Below are 18,298 nucleotides of genomic sequence, written 5' to 3' on the forward strand. Positions count from 1 at the left end.
ATGATATTGTCAGTGTAAGTTTTACCAGTCAGTAGCTGGTTCACACTGCCCTGTATGTTGGGTTGCAATATGGCAGTAGCATCTTCTCCATTGTGGCCTCAATAGGCGTCTGCAAGGGTTTAGCTAAAGATCTGACCCTCATCCTGGTAAACAAGGCTTATATTGGATTCTCATTATTATTCGGTGTCTGTGCCCCCACATAATGAGACTGGAAAACAAACATGAGAGCAGCCGGGCTGCCGGATTCTCCTCTTACATAAGACCTAGTGTTGTGAAGAGACACATTACACCCTCCGAAAATAAGCCAGTCTGCATCCATTTTCAGTTTTCTGATTATAGGAAAAAGCAGTTAAAACCCAACTACATACACCGTGGTCTGAAAAGTGACACATAATCCACCTATGTAGAGCGTACTAGACTTGGGGGCAGCGCCAGGACTGTGGGGGGGGGGGGGGGCAGCGCTAGGACTGTGGGGGGGGGGGGCAGCACAAGGACATGGGGGGGGGGGGGAGAGCTAGGACTGTGGGGGGCAGAGCTAAATGGGGAAGCAGCACTAAGACTGCGGTGTAGTTATCTAGTCTGTTCCATCAGTGTTTCTACTAGGGTCTTCCTGACCCCATAGCCATAAAATTGTGTTGAAATTAGAGGGATCAAAATGTCAAGTCTGTAGCCAAATGCAAATTATTAAAAAAATGTCAAATATGTGGTGGGTATATACGAGAGAGGGGTTTCAGAAGGATGTGGCAATGCATAGCTAAATGGATTCATATTCATATATAGTACATTAGGATAAGGGTGCACACATTGGTACATTTTTAGGTGTTATGGCAAGTTTGTATTGGCACATGTTGGGTATATTCTTAAAGGGAGTCTGTCACCAGGAATTTCTGTATTAAATCAAGCACGTTGGTAGGGCTTGGTGAGCATAATTTACTGTAACAGTGCCTTTATATGCAAATGAGCAGTTAAGTGCACCAAGGACAGGCCTGAGCCCTTCAGTGCACCCTAGCTCCACCGATTTGCTCTGCCATCCTCACCCTGATAGGGCCAGACTTCTGAATCTTCATTCTGCCCAGCCCTAAAATGTTGCGCCATCAGCCATGGCACACGCGGAGTACACTTCTTTTCGGCCTGGCAGAAACGCGTAGCACAGCACAAACGTTCACGACCAGGGGAGATGAAGATTTAGAAGCCTGACCCAGTCAATTATTTATGAGAGGTGGGGGGGGGCTGGCTGAGGAGAGTGATGGAGGTGAGGTACACTTAACGGGGTTGTGCCATTACAACTTCTCCCCGACCCACAGCTTTATGATGTATACTACCAGTGCTGAAATCTTTACAAAACATTGTGTGTTTTTTTTTTTTTTTTGCTTTATTATGCATTATTTCATGTTTTGTACTCTATTCACATACAAAGCAAAAGTATATAATGTCAGTTAATTAATATCTGCTTACCTTAATGAAGATCTGTTACCTCTTTACCTCTTCTGTTTTAGTGTTTGATATTGGGGGAAATCTATGTGCATGCCGCCATAACAACCCCATTCACATGTATGGGTGGTTTTCAGTGGCATAAATTTCTGCAACAATTCTGCTGCATATGAATTCACCCTTAGGGACTGTTCACACAGTGGGTTTTACCTGCGGAGTTTTGGTGTTGACAGCTGCGCCGAAATTCTGCCAAAAACACGCCGGCAGCCGACAGTTGTTTTTCTCGGCCTCCGTTCCGTTTTTTTTGCGGATAGCATGGGGACCCATTCATTTCAATGGGTCAGCAAAAAAATGCTGATAGTTCATCCGTTTGTGTTCCGCGTCCGTTGTCCGTGTTTCCCTTCAGCAAAAAAAATAATGCATGTCCTACTTTTTTCACATTTGCAGACAAGGATAGACATTTATTACAAGAGATCTGTGCAAAAAAAGTATCCTTCCAAAAAAATGGATGCCGCATCATTTTTTTTTGGTGGACACACAATTTGCGGACGCAAAAAACAACTGTCGTGTGCATGAGGCCTTAGTGGGAGGCAAAGCTGAGGATCGAGGAGCGGTTTTTGAGCTTCCCATTTATTTCAATGGCAGAATCAGCGTGGATTGTGCTCCAAAATAGAACATGCTGATTCTTTTTTCCATACTGTTTTTTTTAAGTTCTGCCCTCCATTGAAATAAATTGGAGGCATTTTTGGCATGGAAAACAGCGCCCAAAAAAACGTCCTGTAAACTGGTCCTAAGGCTGGGTTCACACCTGAGCGTTTTACAGCGTGTTCCTACGCGCTGTAAAACGCACAACAGGCAAGAACCAATGATTCCCTATGGGAATGGTTCTCACCTGGGCGTTTTACAGCGCGTACGATCGCGCTGTAAAACGCCCGACGCTCAAACAAGTGCTTGAGCTTTTTTTGGGGCGTTTGTCGCGCGTTCCCGCACATAGATATTCGGGAACGCGCGACAATGTGTGCACCCCTGTCTCTGTATGCGCGATTGTAAACGCCCGTACAATCGCGCATACAGAGCGCTCGTTTCAGAACGCTCAGGTCTGAACCCAGCGTAAGGGGAAGTTCACTTGGCAGCTTTTTGAGCGGAAATTTTGCCGAGAACCCGCTGACGGCCACGCCCTTTCTGCCTCCTATATATCTCAATGGGAGGCAGCGCTGACAATTGTGGAGCGGCGGCTTAAAGCCACGGCCGCGCTGTGAAAGAACATGTCCTTTCTTTTGTGAAGGCTAACCTCCGGCACTCAAGCTGTGGTAAAACTACAACTCCTAAGATGCACACTTGCTCGGCTGTTCAGAACTCCATAGAAATGAATGGAGCATGCTGGGAGTGGTAGTTTCACCACAGCTGGAGTGCTGGGTGTACAATCCCTTATGGTTCTTCACAACTGCAGAAGGATTGGATGTTTGCGGTGAGACAGGATTCCTGATCTATTCTTGAACTTTACCTCTGTCTTCCTCAGGATTCCAAGTGGGTGGAAGAGAAGCAGCTTCTTCTGAGGAAAAATCAAGATCTGGTAGAAAAGGTATTGTCTGATGGCGGTATATGACGCCGCTGATGTGGCGCTCTGTAAAATGAATTGGGTATTCATGGTCAGCTTCTAGTGTTCAGGGTTAAGGAATCATCCTTGTTTCCACCAACAATTAGGTCATGAGGGGCCGGTCTGGGGTCTGCATGTCCTTATGTCAGTCAGTTAATCACCTCATTAGCTGCAAATTAGAAATTAGTCTCCAGTAGCCATTTTAACCCTTTAATAGCCGCTCTTTCAGTGCAGGTTCTCAGTCTGCAGCGACATCTTATGGTATCACTGCTTTAGAGCGATTAGCATTTTAGTGATCCGTTCTCCTCCTGCTGCTGACAGCTCTTGTTCTTAGCCCAGCTCCTGCTCTTACGGCCGAGATGGAGGGAACTTCCAGCCCTGGCCGTTTAACTCTTTCATCACCACAGTCAAGAGTGACTGAGACCACCCCCCCACCCCATCCTTCCCTTCTCTCCTTTGATCAGATCACTGGGTTTCCCTGTGAGGACTAAGGAACCACTGTGCAGTCAGCACATTGCTTATCAATGACTGATATGTATTCAGAATTTCAGTTGCCATGGAGATTTGCAAATCAATCTCTGAAGCGACTGACTGGAGAAATGAATGCTACAAGACGCACTTTACATACATTTATCTGTCTTCAAAATTCAGTTGCAAAGGTTAGAACACCCGCTGGTTAAATGGCATGCATCTAAAAAGCTATAAGGAGCACCAAACCTAGACATAAATGCTCGCATGGTTTGTCAGTCTGCAGGATTTTCTACATGTTCGCGAAACAAGCAGTCTTTGAGAAATCTTGTAGAGAACGAAGTGGTTAATTTCCTCCTGAACCCTTCCATTTTCTGCTGACAGATAGCTGAGGGGTGTGGCTTATAAGGGGCGTGGCTTATAAATGGTGTGTCTTTGTGTTCCTTCTCTCCTATTGCAGACAGGAGTGGGAGGAGACTGCTTCTGCAGGGAGTTACCTTGCTGTGCAAATGTTTTAGGTGTGGAAAAATGCTGCAAAGTAAGAATGCCAACAGAAATAGTAGTGTTAATAGGTTATTGTTATCAATTAGAGAAATCTAAATCCATTCAAGATTTTCTATGACCACCATTTGCCTTCACAACACTTGCACACATTTTTTGAGGGAACTTGGCAGTGAGGCTTCTTCTGTGGATGTAGGCTTGCTCAGATCCTTCTCTCTCGTCGAACCGCAGCCGAACCGCAAAATATAGATACCGGCCTTGTGCATCCTGCGATTTTCGCAGGTCCGATTATCAAAATGCATATTCTTGTCCGCAAAACAGACAAACACTCCCAAAAGACAAGGTGCTCACTCCACGGATCCACCCGAATCCAGAGAGAAAAGTGCAAAATATAAACAATAGGATGGCACTCAATTATCTGGGACCACCAATGTAAAGTGACAATGACCACATTTAATGTAAATCTAATATAAAAATTGGCATAAAACTATACATCCAAAAATAATACAAATGTGCCCAATTGGGCATAAAAACATGCATGGCGCAAACAAGCAGTGTGATGACCGCTGGTGCAGAATGTGGACTTGATCCCTGGTGGGCAATCAGAGTATGGACTCGGATTGCCCACCTGGGATCAAGTCCACATTCTGCACCAGCAGTCATCACACTGCTTGTTTGCGCCATGCATATTTTTATGCCCAATTGGGCACATTTGTATTATTTTTGGATGTATAGTTTTATGCCAATTTTTATATTAGATTTATGGTAAATGTGGTCATTGTCACTTTACATTGGTGGTCCCAGATAATTGAGTGCCCTCCTATTGTCTATATTTTGCAAGAATAGGACATGTTCTATTCTTTCGCAGTGTGCTTTTTAGGGCCCCCTTGAAATGAATGGGTCCCAACCAGACTACAAAAAATGCTGCTTGAATACGGAAAAAAAGTTAGGTGGATGAAGCTTTATGCTGAAGGTAGTTCTTGATGACATTGGCCGTACGTTTAGGATCATTGTCCTGTTGCAGAATAAATGTGGAGCCAATCATACGCTCTCCTGATGGTACTGTGTGATGGATCTGCCTGTATTTCTCTCTATTACGTATACCACTAGTCCTAACCAATTTCCCAACTCCATTTGCTGAAAACTTAGTGCAGCAGCTACAAGACACATCATGCTTACTTCTCTTTGGAATCTGAAGATGTCCAGCAGTGCCATCAGCTCACAACTGGCAGTTGGGACCCAGGTACACCCAGCTAATGTGCAGTGTCCCAGGGGGTCAGTAGTGTATGCTGGGCTTTGTAGTGCAGATTGACTCACTAACCTGGGATCCACTGTCGTCTTCAATTGGGGCAAATACTGGAACAGGCAGGTATTTAACAGTTCGTGACGCCAGTGTCAATTAAACGGTGACACGCCGTGTAGGGTATGGTAAAAGAATGAAGCAAGCACAGGATAGCCAACAAAAACTGGAACTTTTACTGAATATCAGTCAGGATAATACATGGACACAGGTAGAGCACAGTTCCATGAAAGACGGTTGGTTTTCCATAAAGATACAGGTGGTTCTTGGGAATTACAGAATGGCCGGTCTTAGCAATGTATAATACAGAGTGTTGATTGCAGGAGATGCAGTACAGGCGGCTTGCACACTATTCCTGACTGGTCCTGACACATGTGACTTTCCCTCCAAGGTCTAATGCCCTTTATCTGGCGTACCCTTGAAGCTGTCCTTATCTAGTACCTCCTCTGTTATCTTGAGTACCTCTTGCTTTATCTGATCGGCCTCTGTGGTAATCTGTGTCTTGGCTGGTGGCTTGCTTATGCTGCTTCAGCTAAACGGATGATGACTCAGGAGGGGAACCTTTTCCTTGGATCCGGAACCCGGTTACAGGGCCTTTACTACCCTCTCCTAGTCGGCAGGCTTCAGGCCTGCTCTGCTCTCACAGGCCCATAGCCTGGCCTTCTCTCAGACACAGGATCATTTCTGACCTCTGCTCCCACTGTCTGTCTCCTGCTACTACTTCCTGACTGGGCCTTATATAACCTAGGGTTCCCTAGCTCCCTCTAGTGACTCAGAGCTGGAACTACACCCTAGCCGGCCTGCAAATGCACGTTTCACAGTAACAGGAAAATACATAGCATGACATTATAAGATATTCTATACCAACCTCCCCAAAAATACAGGGGGAACGACAATACCCAAGTGACCCTTCTGTAGTGACGGGGTATTACTCTCCCGTACACTACATACCCCGCTGCTTTAAGCTGAGTACGACCTCGTACTCCATCAGGGCCCGCCCAACTGGAATCATGACCTGAAATAGAGGAAGACACATGCATACATACATATATGTCAATTACACTCTTATCAGACCCAATCGGAAATGGTGAAGTCTGGTGACAAGGGGCGTCGTTCTCTTTTTCACAGGATAGTGAGTGGAACGGGGGCGCTGACCTGGCACAGCGGATGTTGAAAGAACCAGGATAGTCCATGACAATAAATAAGTCCATAATAAATTAACCTCTCAGAGGCTTGCACATAGGAAGTCCATCTCTGGGCACATATACTTGAATAAAAAAAAACGGTTATTAAATACTGTCAGCAGCACATATATAAAATGACAATACAGGACTCTGACAATACCAGGGCCTTGTTATCCTGGCAAGTCCTGCTTACCCTTTAAAATAGTGCTGACATAAAAATGTCTTTTCAACCTGAAATGGGGGTAAAAAGGGGTAAAATGGTGCAACACTTTAAGGCACAACTGGGATAATAGCAGCAGACCGGATGTCCCAAACATAACAAGGGCAGCTGGAAGCAGTGGTATACAGTGGCACATTATTCAACTAGGATGCCACCGGCCGTGTGTAACTGGCAGCGAGCTTCACCAGCTCTGCCAACTGGAGGGACAAAACGGCCATTAAGGAGATGGACATGAGGGCAGGAGTACTCACAGACGAGTATCATGTTCTTCCTCGGATGATGAATCGACGTACGGAACCTGCAGCAATTGTTCTGGCAAGGCCGGCCACATTTGGAACCCGTCTCCCCTGACAATTTTTAGAGGGGGAGGCTTGTCTTTCACGGCCTCCATTTTGGCCTCCGTCCTCGGAAACGGAAACCACCGCACGCCTCCTGCGCAGCCGAGGTCCGCCACCCAATACACCCTCTTGCGTAGGGCCTCTAGTTCAGCTTTAGTGCAGGTGAGCGGGGCTACCGGAGGTTCAGGGGCTGTGACCGCTGGGGTAACAATGGCAGCTGCTCCTTGGCGCCGGGCCTCAGCACATTCCTCTGCTCGCCGGCAGCTGTCCTGCCGCTCCTTCTCTTCCTCACGTCTCACTGCATCCGGAGGGGGATACCGCTCCTCCAGCCCCTGCAGCACGATGGGCTCCCAGAAAACGTCGGGACTGAGGTACGCCTGGCTATGCAGATGGGTGGTTCGGGCCTGTTCCACGTGCGTTCTCTCTGTCTCAACTGGTTCTGACCTCTCTTTCCCAGAGTCCCAGTTCTCAGCCGGCGCCTTCGGGCGAGTCACTGCGGTGGCGTAGGGACCCCTTAGACTTTCGGCGGGGGTGTACTCAACGATCTCTCCCACAGTTAAATTATGGAGATGCTCCGGGAGATAGTGCCGCTTCACCGATCGCCGGTTTACATAGAAGTCCCGGCCAGTCCCCAACTCCTGGATAAACCCGTAGCCTTTCTCTTTATCAAAGGACATCACGATCCCGCGGCGCCTTTCTAGCTGGGGCTTACCCGGAAAGGAGTCTCCTTGTATGGACTTAGCCATTTCTTCAAACCGCTTCTTCCGGCTGGTGTTCTTTTTCGCCACCGCGGCTCTCAACTCCTCCATAATAGCCGGCCATTCTGCGTGCCGGCGACGGATCGGTGGGGACTCAGGTCGGGCGATACTTAAGTCCATGGCCTGGGCCCAGGGGGTGGCCGTCCAGGCTAGAGGGTCCCACGGCCCCAACTCAGGAAAGTCCGGTGGAGTGGCGCCCCACTCGCACGTGGTCTCGACTTCTAGCTCTGCAGCACACGCCATCTCTCCTCTTCCTGGTTGCAGCGTTGACACTGACTCCTCCCACGCACTGGGCCGGTCTACCTCCATCTGAGGCCCGCCTCCCAGGCGTAACTCTTCAGGGTAGTCAGTCGCGTCGTCACTCCTCAAGATGGGTGGCGCTCCAGGGCAATCTCCTCCTTCTTCTTGGAAGGTTTCGGCGCCAAATATTCGCGCCTCTGCACATCCTGATGGCGCAGTAAAAAGCCTCATGGCGTCGGCGGCCATTTTAGATGTCCTGATGCTGCAATTCACTGACAGCAAGCAGGATGATGAAAAGTCCAATAAATCACAGTCCACAAATACGATTTTTCTCTCTGGGGGTAGCGCAACACAGTACAGCGCATCCGATTCCTCCCAGGCACAATTGTAATCCACAGATTAGGAATAAAGGTTACAGTCTTTGTAATACGGTGGTGGAATAGTTAAAGCACACAGTTCACACTTCTCTGCACTTCAGAAGTATGCGGATCCTGTTCGTGACGCCAAAAAGAGCGATGCAGTGTCCCAGGGGGTCAGTAGTGTATGCTGGGCTTTGTAGTGCAGATTGACTCACTAACCTGGGATCCACTGTCGTCTTCAATTGGGGCAAATACTGGAACAGGCAGGTATTTAACAGTTCGTGACGCCAGTGTCAATTAAACGGTGACACGCCGTGTAGGGTATGGTAAAAGAATGAAGCAAGCACAGGATAGCCAACAAAAACTGGAACTTTTACTGAATATCAGTCAGGATAATACATGGACACAGGTAGAGCACAGTTCCATGAAAGACGGTTGGTTTTCCATAAAGATACAGGTGGTTCTTGGGAATTACAGAATGGCCGGTCTTAGCAATGTATAATACAGAGTGTTGATTGCAGGAGATGCAGTACAGGCGGCTTGCACACTATTCCTGACTGGTCCTGACACATGTGACTTTCCCTCCAAGGTCTAATGCCCTTTATCTGGCGTACCCTTGAAGCTGTCCTTATCTAGTACCTCCTCTGTTATCTTGAGTACCTCTTGCTTTATCTGATCGGCCTCTGTGGTAATCTGTGTCTTGGCTGGTGGCTTGCTTATGCTGCTTCAGCTAAACGGATGATGACTCAGGAGGGGAACCTTTTCCTTGGATCCGGAACCCGGTTACAGGGCCTTTACTACCCTCTCCTAGTCGGCAGGCTTCAGGCCTGCTCTGCTCTCACAGGCCCATAGCCTGGCCTTCTCTCAGACACAGGATCATTTCTGACCTCTGCTCCCACTGTCTGTCTCCTGCTACTACTTCCTGACTGGGCCTTATATAACCTAGGGTTCCCTAGCTCCCTCTAGTGACTCAGAGCTGGAACTACACCCTAGCCGGCCTGCAAATGCACGTTTCACAGTAACAGGAAAATACATAGCATGACATTATAAGATATTCTATACCAACCTCCCCAAAAATACAGGGGGAACGACAATACCCAAGTGACCCTTCTGTAGTGACGGGGTATTACTCTCCCGTACACTACAAATGTTCAGAGGAGTCTGGCCAGAAGTGGTCTTCATGGAAGAATTGTGGCCAAAAAGCCATACCTTTTGACATGGTAACAAAGCTAAGCAACTCAACTATGCATGAAAGCATAGAAACTGGGGTGCAGAAAGGTGCAGCAGGTGATCTGGACCAATGAGTCAAAATTTGAAATATTTGGCTCTAACAAAAAACAGTTTGTTCACCAAATGACTGGACAGCGGTGCAATAATGAGGGAGGTTCCTTGCAAGTTTGGGGCTGCATTTCAGCAAATGGCGTTAGGGATTTGATGAGGATTAGTGATTTCCTCAATCCTGAGAAATACAGGCAGATACTTATTCATCATGCTATACCGTCATAGAAGCATCTAATTGGCTCCAAATTTATTCTGCAGCAGGACAACCTCCCCAAACATACAGCCAATGTCATTAAGAATGATCTTCAGCATAAAGAAGAACAAGGAGTCCTGGAAGTGATAGTACGACCCCCACAGAGCCTTGATGTCAACATCATCTAGTCTGTCTGGGATTACGTGAAGAGACAGAAGGATTTGAGCAAGCCTACTTCCACAGAAAATCTGTAGTTAGTTCTCCAAGATGTTTGGAACAATCTCCTTGATGTGTTCCTTCAAAAACTGTGTGCGAGTCTACCTAGAAGAGTTTATTCTGTTTTGAAGGCAAAGGGCAGTCACGCCAAATAGTGATTAGGATTCAGATTTCTCTCTTGTTCATTCAGTTTGCATTTTTGTTAATTGAGAAAAATAACCTGTTAACACTTTTGCTTTCTATTTTCCAAAGCATTTCTTACCTCCCAGCATCTTTTCCACACCTGCCTAAAACGTTTGCATAGTATTGTACATTACAGCCAAGCACAGGAATGGAGAAGGAGCATCAGCAACATCGCCTTAATATCTACGCATGTTTCTCAGTTTTAATTGCAATAGACAACATAGGATCAAGAGAAGAGATTTTATGGGGTTGTCTTATAAAGACAACCCCTTTTTGAAAAGTAGTCGGCTTTTCTAATTCCTGGTGTTCAGATGTATTAGGCCACATACATTTTCCACTCAGCTGCCAATATAATTATATGCCAATTAACCATACAAATGTGTCCATGTAACACCTGCAATGGGTATGCCAGAGTGGGGGGAGGGGGGTCATGAGCAGGGGCCCCCCCTTTTATGACCCCATATGGCCTTACACAGGGATGCCCAACCTGCGACCCTCCAGCTGTTACAAAACTACAACTTCCATCATGCTGGAAGGGCCACAGGTGGGCATCCCTGGCCTAACATAATATATGGGAAGGGGTTTTCTTAGCAAGATAATCACCTTCAAGGGATAAAAATTGCTGGAAATGTTTGTATATTTGAATTTCTTTCCCATCTCGGACAAGAGGGCATATCGCTAGGATATGCCCCCATTGTCTTATAGGTGCGGGTCCGACCTGCACCTACACAGAGAATGGAGCCCTGAAAGTTGTGGAGGGCGCATGCGCAGCCACACTCTGTTCATTTCTATGGGACTGCTGAAAATAGCCGAGTGCTGGCTCGCCTATTTCGGTTGGGCCCCACGAAATGAATGGGAGCGGTGGCCCCACTAGCGCAGTGCGCTCCCATTCACTTCTCTGGGGGGAGTGCTTGGTGTTGGCCGGACGCGGGGAAACCATCTTCACCGATCCGTTCTCAATATAGGTGGGACCCGCACCTTTCAGAGAATGGGGACATATCCTAGCGATTATGCCCCCATTGTCTCAGATGGGATTATTCCTTTAAAATAATTGCCATTAAGCATCTGCTAAAAATGTTCCCATAGTCCGGTCATCTGGAAGCTGCTAACTCTTATATATTAGAGATAATGTACACTAGGATTGTAAATTATAGTGGCTCACGCCACTTGTCACCGTGGTAATGGTGCCCTGCTGCAAGTGATTCACCTACTCTCTTAATTTAAACAAATATAAAATAAATATAAAATAATCAGCAGGCACTCACCATCTGAATTTCACATATATAACACATTTAATATAATTGATTAAATAAAATATTATGGATAAAATATTATGGATAATGGTACAATATATTTTAAACTTTACATAAAATATACGAAAAGAATTGATAACCATATAACCAATTACAAATGAATAAAAAAATCGAATAAAAATTCAAAATTGAATAAAAATCTGAGAAGTATCACCTAGGATTATTTTGATGGAATTTTTTCGAATAATATTCGAATGCAGTCCAATACAATACAATCCAAAGTTCTTTGCAGAATGTGCACAATTATAATGTATAATCGACCAAATTTCGATCGGTCTTTTATCGCAGATATCCTTGATTTATGCACTGAAGTGTCTGTTATTTTCAATAGGACACTAAGGCTGTGCAGTTATATCAATGGGTGACTTTCGAATTAATAATACGATATATCTTGCATAAGATTAAATAGTCAATTGTTTGTATAAAATTCGATAGCGCTTACTGTAGAGGCGTCCCTCTCACAGTTAAGCTACTCACCCAGACCCAGACCTTTTGTCTTTTCTTTTCGTATAGTGTGGTTATGGCGCTCAGCTGTCGGCGTCCCACGTGGTAGTAGATAGATACGTTTTAAGAAAAAGACGAAGTTGTTAGTTATCTTGAATGATTCTGGCTTTTTCGGGTCTGTACTTCCTAATCCTGCAGGATAATTTAATTGGTAGTTTGGTTCCTTTAGTCCGCCTGACGCGTTTCGAGGTGACCTCACCTCTTCCTCAGTGGCTTAAGCCAATTTCAAATTTTTATTCGATTTTTATTTTATTTTTTATTCGATTTTTACAATTGATTCTATCACATCCGATATTTTTATTCATTTGTAATTGGTTACCGGTATATGGTTATCAATTCTTTTCGTATATTGTATGTTAAGTTTAAAATATATTGTACTATTATCCATAATATTTTATTTAATCAATCATTATATTAAATGTGTTATATATGTGAAATTCAGATGGTGAGTGCCTGCTGATTATTTTATATTTCTTATATATTAGAATAGTGACCAGCAGATATGGATACATTATTGGAATAACATTCTTTGTTCATTAGTTTCAGAAAATTTGGGGAGAAGCGAGATTTTCTTTTTCTTTTCTTTTTATTTGATTTTAGATATTTAAATATGAACTGGACGAGAGCCAGCTGAAAAATGAAATCCAGGATGCCAGAGACCAGAACGAACTCTTAGAATTCCGCGTTCTTGAACTCGAAGTAAGAGATTCTCTCTGTAAACTGTCCCCGGGAACAGACATTGCTTTTGAGTCTCGGATTAAATACATTTAATACACTATGCTTCCTACAGCACATGGATATATGGGAGCGGGACGTGTGACTAAAGTCAAGGAAAGTGCAGAAAAAGAGAGGACACATTGCCTTTTATAAGCTGTGAGAGTTTAGTGACCAGCACATAACTGACCAATGGGAGCTGCGTATTGCACTTAATTTTTGTACATATTTCCCTGTTCTCGTCTAATTTTTTGCATGTCTAACGTGAAAGTGCACACTGTGAATTGTGTTAATCCTGTCCATTTTAATGTCCGTATTGCACGTTTAACAATTTTTTTTTTGTTCTTTTTATTTTTTCTTTAAATATATATTGTTTTACAATGTTTTCTCATAATAAAAAAAATATATGCCCTCCGGCTTCCATTTATTCCATCTAATTTCCAGCATGTAATTAAAGAATGTATGTGTGTGTATGTTTCGGTTTATTTTATTTGGCTTTTTTTGTTATTCATTATATTTATTTATTTTTATTTGTTCCAGCATGAAACCTTTGAATATTAATTTTACATTGACACTAGAAATACTAAAACAATGCATTCACTTCCACTCTTCTTCTTGTCCCCTTATATGATAAGCATGGTCAACAATGGAAATCTTAGAGACATTTTAAGGGAATTGGACGTGAAAGGGCTCATGCACACAGAGCAGTAATAGGTGTCCATAGAAGGCATATTCCATCAGATTTGATATGATCTGGAGGTATTCTATCCTAGAATGATTGTTTTTGTGGGGAATACCTCTGTCCATACAAAGGAGCCATAAAGCTTATGCCCACAGTCATACAAGCTCCATGACCGTCTGCATGAGCTCTAAATCTAGATTCACACATGCAGTTTTTGAATATTTTTTGTTGCAGATTTTCATGCAGAACGCAAGAGTAAATAGAAAATAGAGTACTCTGTCTTTCCTTTTGTACTTTTTAGCTTTTTTTTATCCACTCTCTGGCTAAAAAAAAAAACTAACTAAAACTGCATGTGTGGATCTCTTCTTTTTCTTGTAAAATGTGGCAAGTAAGAACTTAAATGGAATTTGTCAGCAGTTTTGACCATGCTGAACTGTTGACACTAGATGGGAGCTGGGGAGAGCAGGTCAGAGACACCTTTTGTGGAGCTTTTTTTTAATCGGGGGGTAATGTGAATATGAACTTTTATTCTGCCAGATTCTGCTCCTGCAAATTCATATTCACACTAATCCTGATAATAAAAGCTAGTGCTGTCTGCAGTTTTGAGCATGGTCTAAACTGCTGACAGATTTCCCTTTGAAACATCCTGTTAAAAGTATAGGCTTTCTATCCGAGGACATAGATACCAGAGAGACAGTCGATTTGGTTACTATAGGGCACCTAGAGAGTTGGGGGTCCGTTTCAGGTTGTGCTCGCTTCCATTGTACTTTGTTGTGAGAACTTGTACAGGAATTTGGATGCTTCGAGTGCAACAATGTTAGGGAGAGTTCACATCACAGTCGGATCTGTCAGAAGAACAGGGGAAAAAAATTAATCCTGTGAAAAAACTGATTCTGTGCATCAGTTATACACATTTGGCATCCACTTGAGCCATTTCCGTCTGAGATGCGTTTTCTTAGATGGGGAAAAAATGTACTGCATAACTGGTGCACAGGATCCGTTTTATTTTTTTTTTTTTTTTTACAGGGTCCCTATTTTTCTGTTCCTTTGATGGATCAGATCAGAAAATTAACGGTGATGTGAACTTTACCTTAGCAAGCAAAGAAGTGAAAAATGTCTTGAAAATTAGCTGTTATTGTGTCAATTAGCACCTGAAAGCGCCTAATTTCTGTCTTTGCTATGGAGCTCCCTCTTCTCTTGTAAACTATCACTGATAATATAATTTATAAAAGGTAAAAGTCAAAACGGGGCTAAAATTTGCAATCCAATGGTAACTTGACATATTGAAGTATATAAAAAGTGTGGATAACATGTTTGCAGAACATAATATTGGTCTACTCACCTATGTTCTTTCAGGTTTGTTAGCAACCCCTTAAAATCCCATTAAATGGAATCTGTCAGCTCCAAAACACCCCCCAAGCTAGAGTGATGGCGAACCTCTTACAGACAGAGTGCCCAAACTGCAATCCAAAACCCACTTATTTATCACAAAGTGCCAACAACGCAATTTAGCATGAATACCAATATAGCACATCTTCCAAGTAGTTATAATAACTAGGGATCGACCGATATAGAGTTTTTTTCACAGCCGATAATCTGTGAACTTTCAGGCTGATAGTGAAAAATTTATACCGATATTCTGTGCATTTTCATTAAAAAATTTCCTACACAAATCTGCTGAAAATGAACAAGTTTATTGTTAACGTTTAGCTTTTTTTTTTTGTAAATCTTTCTTTTTCATTTATACTTAATATTTTAAAGTTTGTGTTTTAAATTTTTTTTTTACTAACAGCCCCCTTAGGGGCTAGAACCCTTGTCCTATTCACCCTAATAGATCTCGATTGGGGTGAATAGGACTTTACACTCTCCCTGCTGCTCTGTGCATAGTGCACACAGCAGCATGGAGCTGACTATGGCAGCCAGGGCTTCAGTAGCGTCCTGGCTGCCATGGTAACCGATCGGAGCCCCAGGCTTACACTGCTGAGGCTCCGATCGGAAGCTGCCACTGCCACCAATGAGGAGGGGAGAGGGGACCCTGTGGCCACTGCCGCCAATGACTAATACTGGGGGGCTTGGGTGGGGAGGCGCACTGCGCCACCAATGTTTTAAATACGGGAGTTGGGGGGGGGGGGCCACCAATGAAGATAACTCTCCCATTAATTCAAATACAGGAGCCACACCCGACTTCTATGAGCAGTAGCTGCAATCCACGGCAGTTAACCCCTCAGGTGCGGCAGGGGTTAACTGCCGTGGATCGCAGCTACTTGTCATAGAGGTCGGGTGTGGCTATATGATTCTGCAGCCAGCTCCCGCCTCCTGTTGAATTTGAATGAATGAGCGAGTGAACATCATTGGTGGCGCAGTGGCCACAGCCCCTCCCCTCCTCCCTCCTCTCATTGGTGGCAGCGGCACAGGTGGGAGGGAGACACTGCTTCTTTCTCCCATGTGCTACTGAGGGAACATGGATCGCGCTGACAGCAGCGCGATTCGTCATCGGCAAGGTTAGATGCAGATACCGTTAACTTTGAAAATGCTGAATATCGGCCGATATCGGTAAAACCGATAATCGGTCAATCCCTAATAATAACCTGCCTACATTCAGTGCGCTGCCTGTGCCGTTCATAGAGCGCCCTGCGCTGATGAATGACGGGAAAAGTCTAAGGTATATTAGAACACCATAGACTGTTTCCAGGGTGTGAGTGCCGCCTCTGGCACCTGTGCCATAGGTTCGCCAGCACTGGTATAGTGTAGTAGTGTATAGCTAGGTACTGTCAAACCACTTTAACAGTGGCTGCATCCATATTGGTTGTGTGCCACATGGTTTTACCATGAGTTACTGCGGTTTTTGGCCATGCGGTGTGAAATTTTTTGAGGAGATTGATGAAACTAGCCAAAAGACAATTTGTTCTTGTTGCCTGTAGCAACCAATCACAGCACATTTTTCATTTCTCGTAGTGATCTTGTAAAATAAAAGCTGTGATTAGTTGCTATGAGCAACAAAACAATTTTTCTTCCAAGGAGTTTCATAAATCTGCCCCTATGTCCAAGCTGCACTGCCAAAAGTCTCCCCCTAGTGGTGGTCGGACTGCCAGAATTTTATCTTTTAAATTTCAAAGACAGCAGGAGATTTGGAGCTCTGTGCCAGATATAGTAGGAAACGGCTTTGACCTATTTTATCAAAGGTAGCCATGAAGTTTATAGTTGTAATTAAAATGGATCCTTCTGTCAAGACAGTAGGAAACCAACTCGGAACTTCCCTCCACAGAAAAGTTTACAAAACTGCTTCTTCATCCTGCAGTGAATTTTGTTTTATTTAATAAAAGAAAAAAAAAAAGCCCATAGATAAGACATGAGCCCTTCAGGATTTTTATGCAATTTTGTAGGTGTTGTATTATATTTTTATATATCTTATTTCTTTGGACAGTAAGTGTTACGGTTGTTTCAGACTATTTTCAAAATTGTACCTAAACTTTGGCATAACTTAATTCAAAACTACTCTAAATGGCATGAAATCTTTTTTTTTTTTCTAATATACTTTAATATTTTTTTAGGTTTTCCATATGAAATAGACACTTAAAGTTCAGGTGTCTATTGCGCTTTGGAATCTGTACACATACAGCGCTGACATGTCCTTCACTAAGGTAGCGGGAGCAATGTACAGGCAGGAGCAGTGATGTGCTATACAGAGCTCATGCCTGCACCCGCTCACTCCAGGTATGAGTATATGTTAGCGTTAGGGTACGGATTGCAAAGCGTGATTAGACACTTGAACTTCAAGATTCATTTTGAATAAATTTATTCTGACGTTTAGGTAAACTTTAAACATTTTGGTAATATACTTTAAAGGGAAAGATGTTTTTCTGTACCAGAAATCAGGGTGTTAAGAGTCTTCTTAAAAAAAAGATCTAACTGAGCATTAGTGAGAAGAGTCTGTCTTCAGTCTTCAGATCTACTGAGCGCTGAAGACACCTGTGTGTAACATACAGAGGCTTCCAGCCTTCCTCCTGTCACTACCCCAGTCCCTGACTATGGACGTGTTCTCTATCCCAACCCATCTCCCTGCCTATCTGACTTGTTACACACAGGCGTCTTCAACGCTCAGTAGACTTAGTAAGGGTCCATTCACACGTCCTCAAAATGGGTCCGTATGGGACCTATTCATTTTCAATGGGGCCTCAAAAGATGCGGACAGCACACAGTGTGCCTTGCGCATCCGCATTTCCGTTCTGCGACCCCACAAAAAAAATAGAACATGTCCTATTCTTGTCCGCAGACACGGACAAGAAAAGGCGTTTCTATTATAGTGCCGGCCACGTGCGGTATGCAAAATGCGTATCATGTCCGGTGCCTGTGTTTTGTGGACCGCAAAACACTTGGGGACGTGTGAATGGAGCCTAACGCTCAGATCTTGGCTCTGAAGACCCTTGCATCATGTTTTCTAGTACAAAGAAGCATCTTTCCCTAAGGATTCATGCGCACGAACGTACGTTTTTTTTTAGTTTTTTTTTTTCCATGTCTGTTCCATTCCGTTTTTTTTTTTTTGCGGTGTGCAGAACCATTCACTAGAATGGGGCCGCAAAAAAAAAAACTGACTCCGTGTGCATTCTGTGTCCGTATATCCGCTTAGCTGTTCCACAAAAAATAGAACATGTCCTATTCTTGTCCACATTACAGACAAGGATAGGACTGTTCTATTAGGGGACAGCCCTTCTGTCCCGCAATCGGTATCCGTGTTTTGCGTTATCCGCAATTTGCAAACCATAAAATATCCAACAATCGTGTGCATGAGAACTAATCAAGTATATTACAAAAATGT

At 44.0% G+C, this 18,298-nt stretch overlaps 1 protein-coding gene across 4 annotated transcripts in view; it reads left to right on the forward strand.

Annotated features, from left to right (window-relative positions):
• The window catches only part of JAKMIP1 (janus kinase and microtubule interacting protein 1), a 184,414-nt gene that overhangs the window by 140,612 nt on the left and 25,504 nt on the right, over positions 1-18,298 (forward strand). For all 4 annotated transcript variants that reach the window (XM_044282079.1, XM_044282239.1, XM_044282315.1 and 1 more), the window contains exons 12-13: positions 2,951-3,013; positions 12,687-12,785. In XM_044282079.1, the coding sequence (XP_044138014.1) occupies positions 2,951-3,013; positions 12,687-12,785 (162 nt within the window). The remainder of the gene's footprint in view (positions 1-2,950; positions 3,014-12,686; positions 12,786-18,298) is intronic.

This window comes from Bufo gargarizans, chromosome 1 (assembly GCF_014858855.1).
Source record: "Bufo gargarizans isolate SCDJY-AF-19 chromosome 1, ASM1485885v1, whole genome shotgun sequence".
Classification (NCBI taxonomy): domain Eukaryota; kingdom Metazoa; phylum Chordata; class Amphibia; order Anura; family Bufonidae; genus Bufo; species Bufo gargarizans.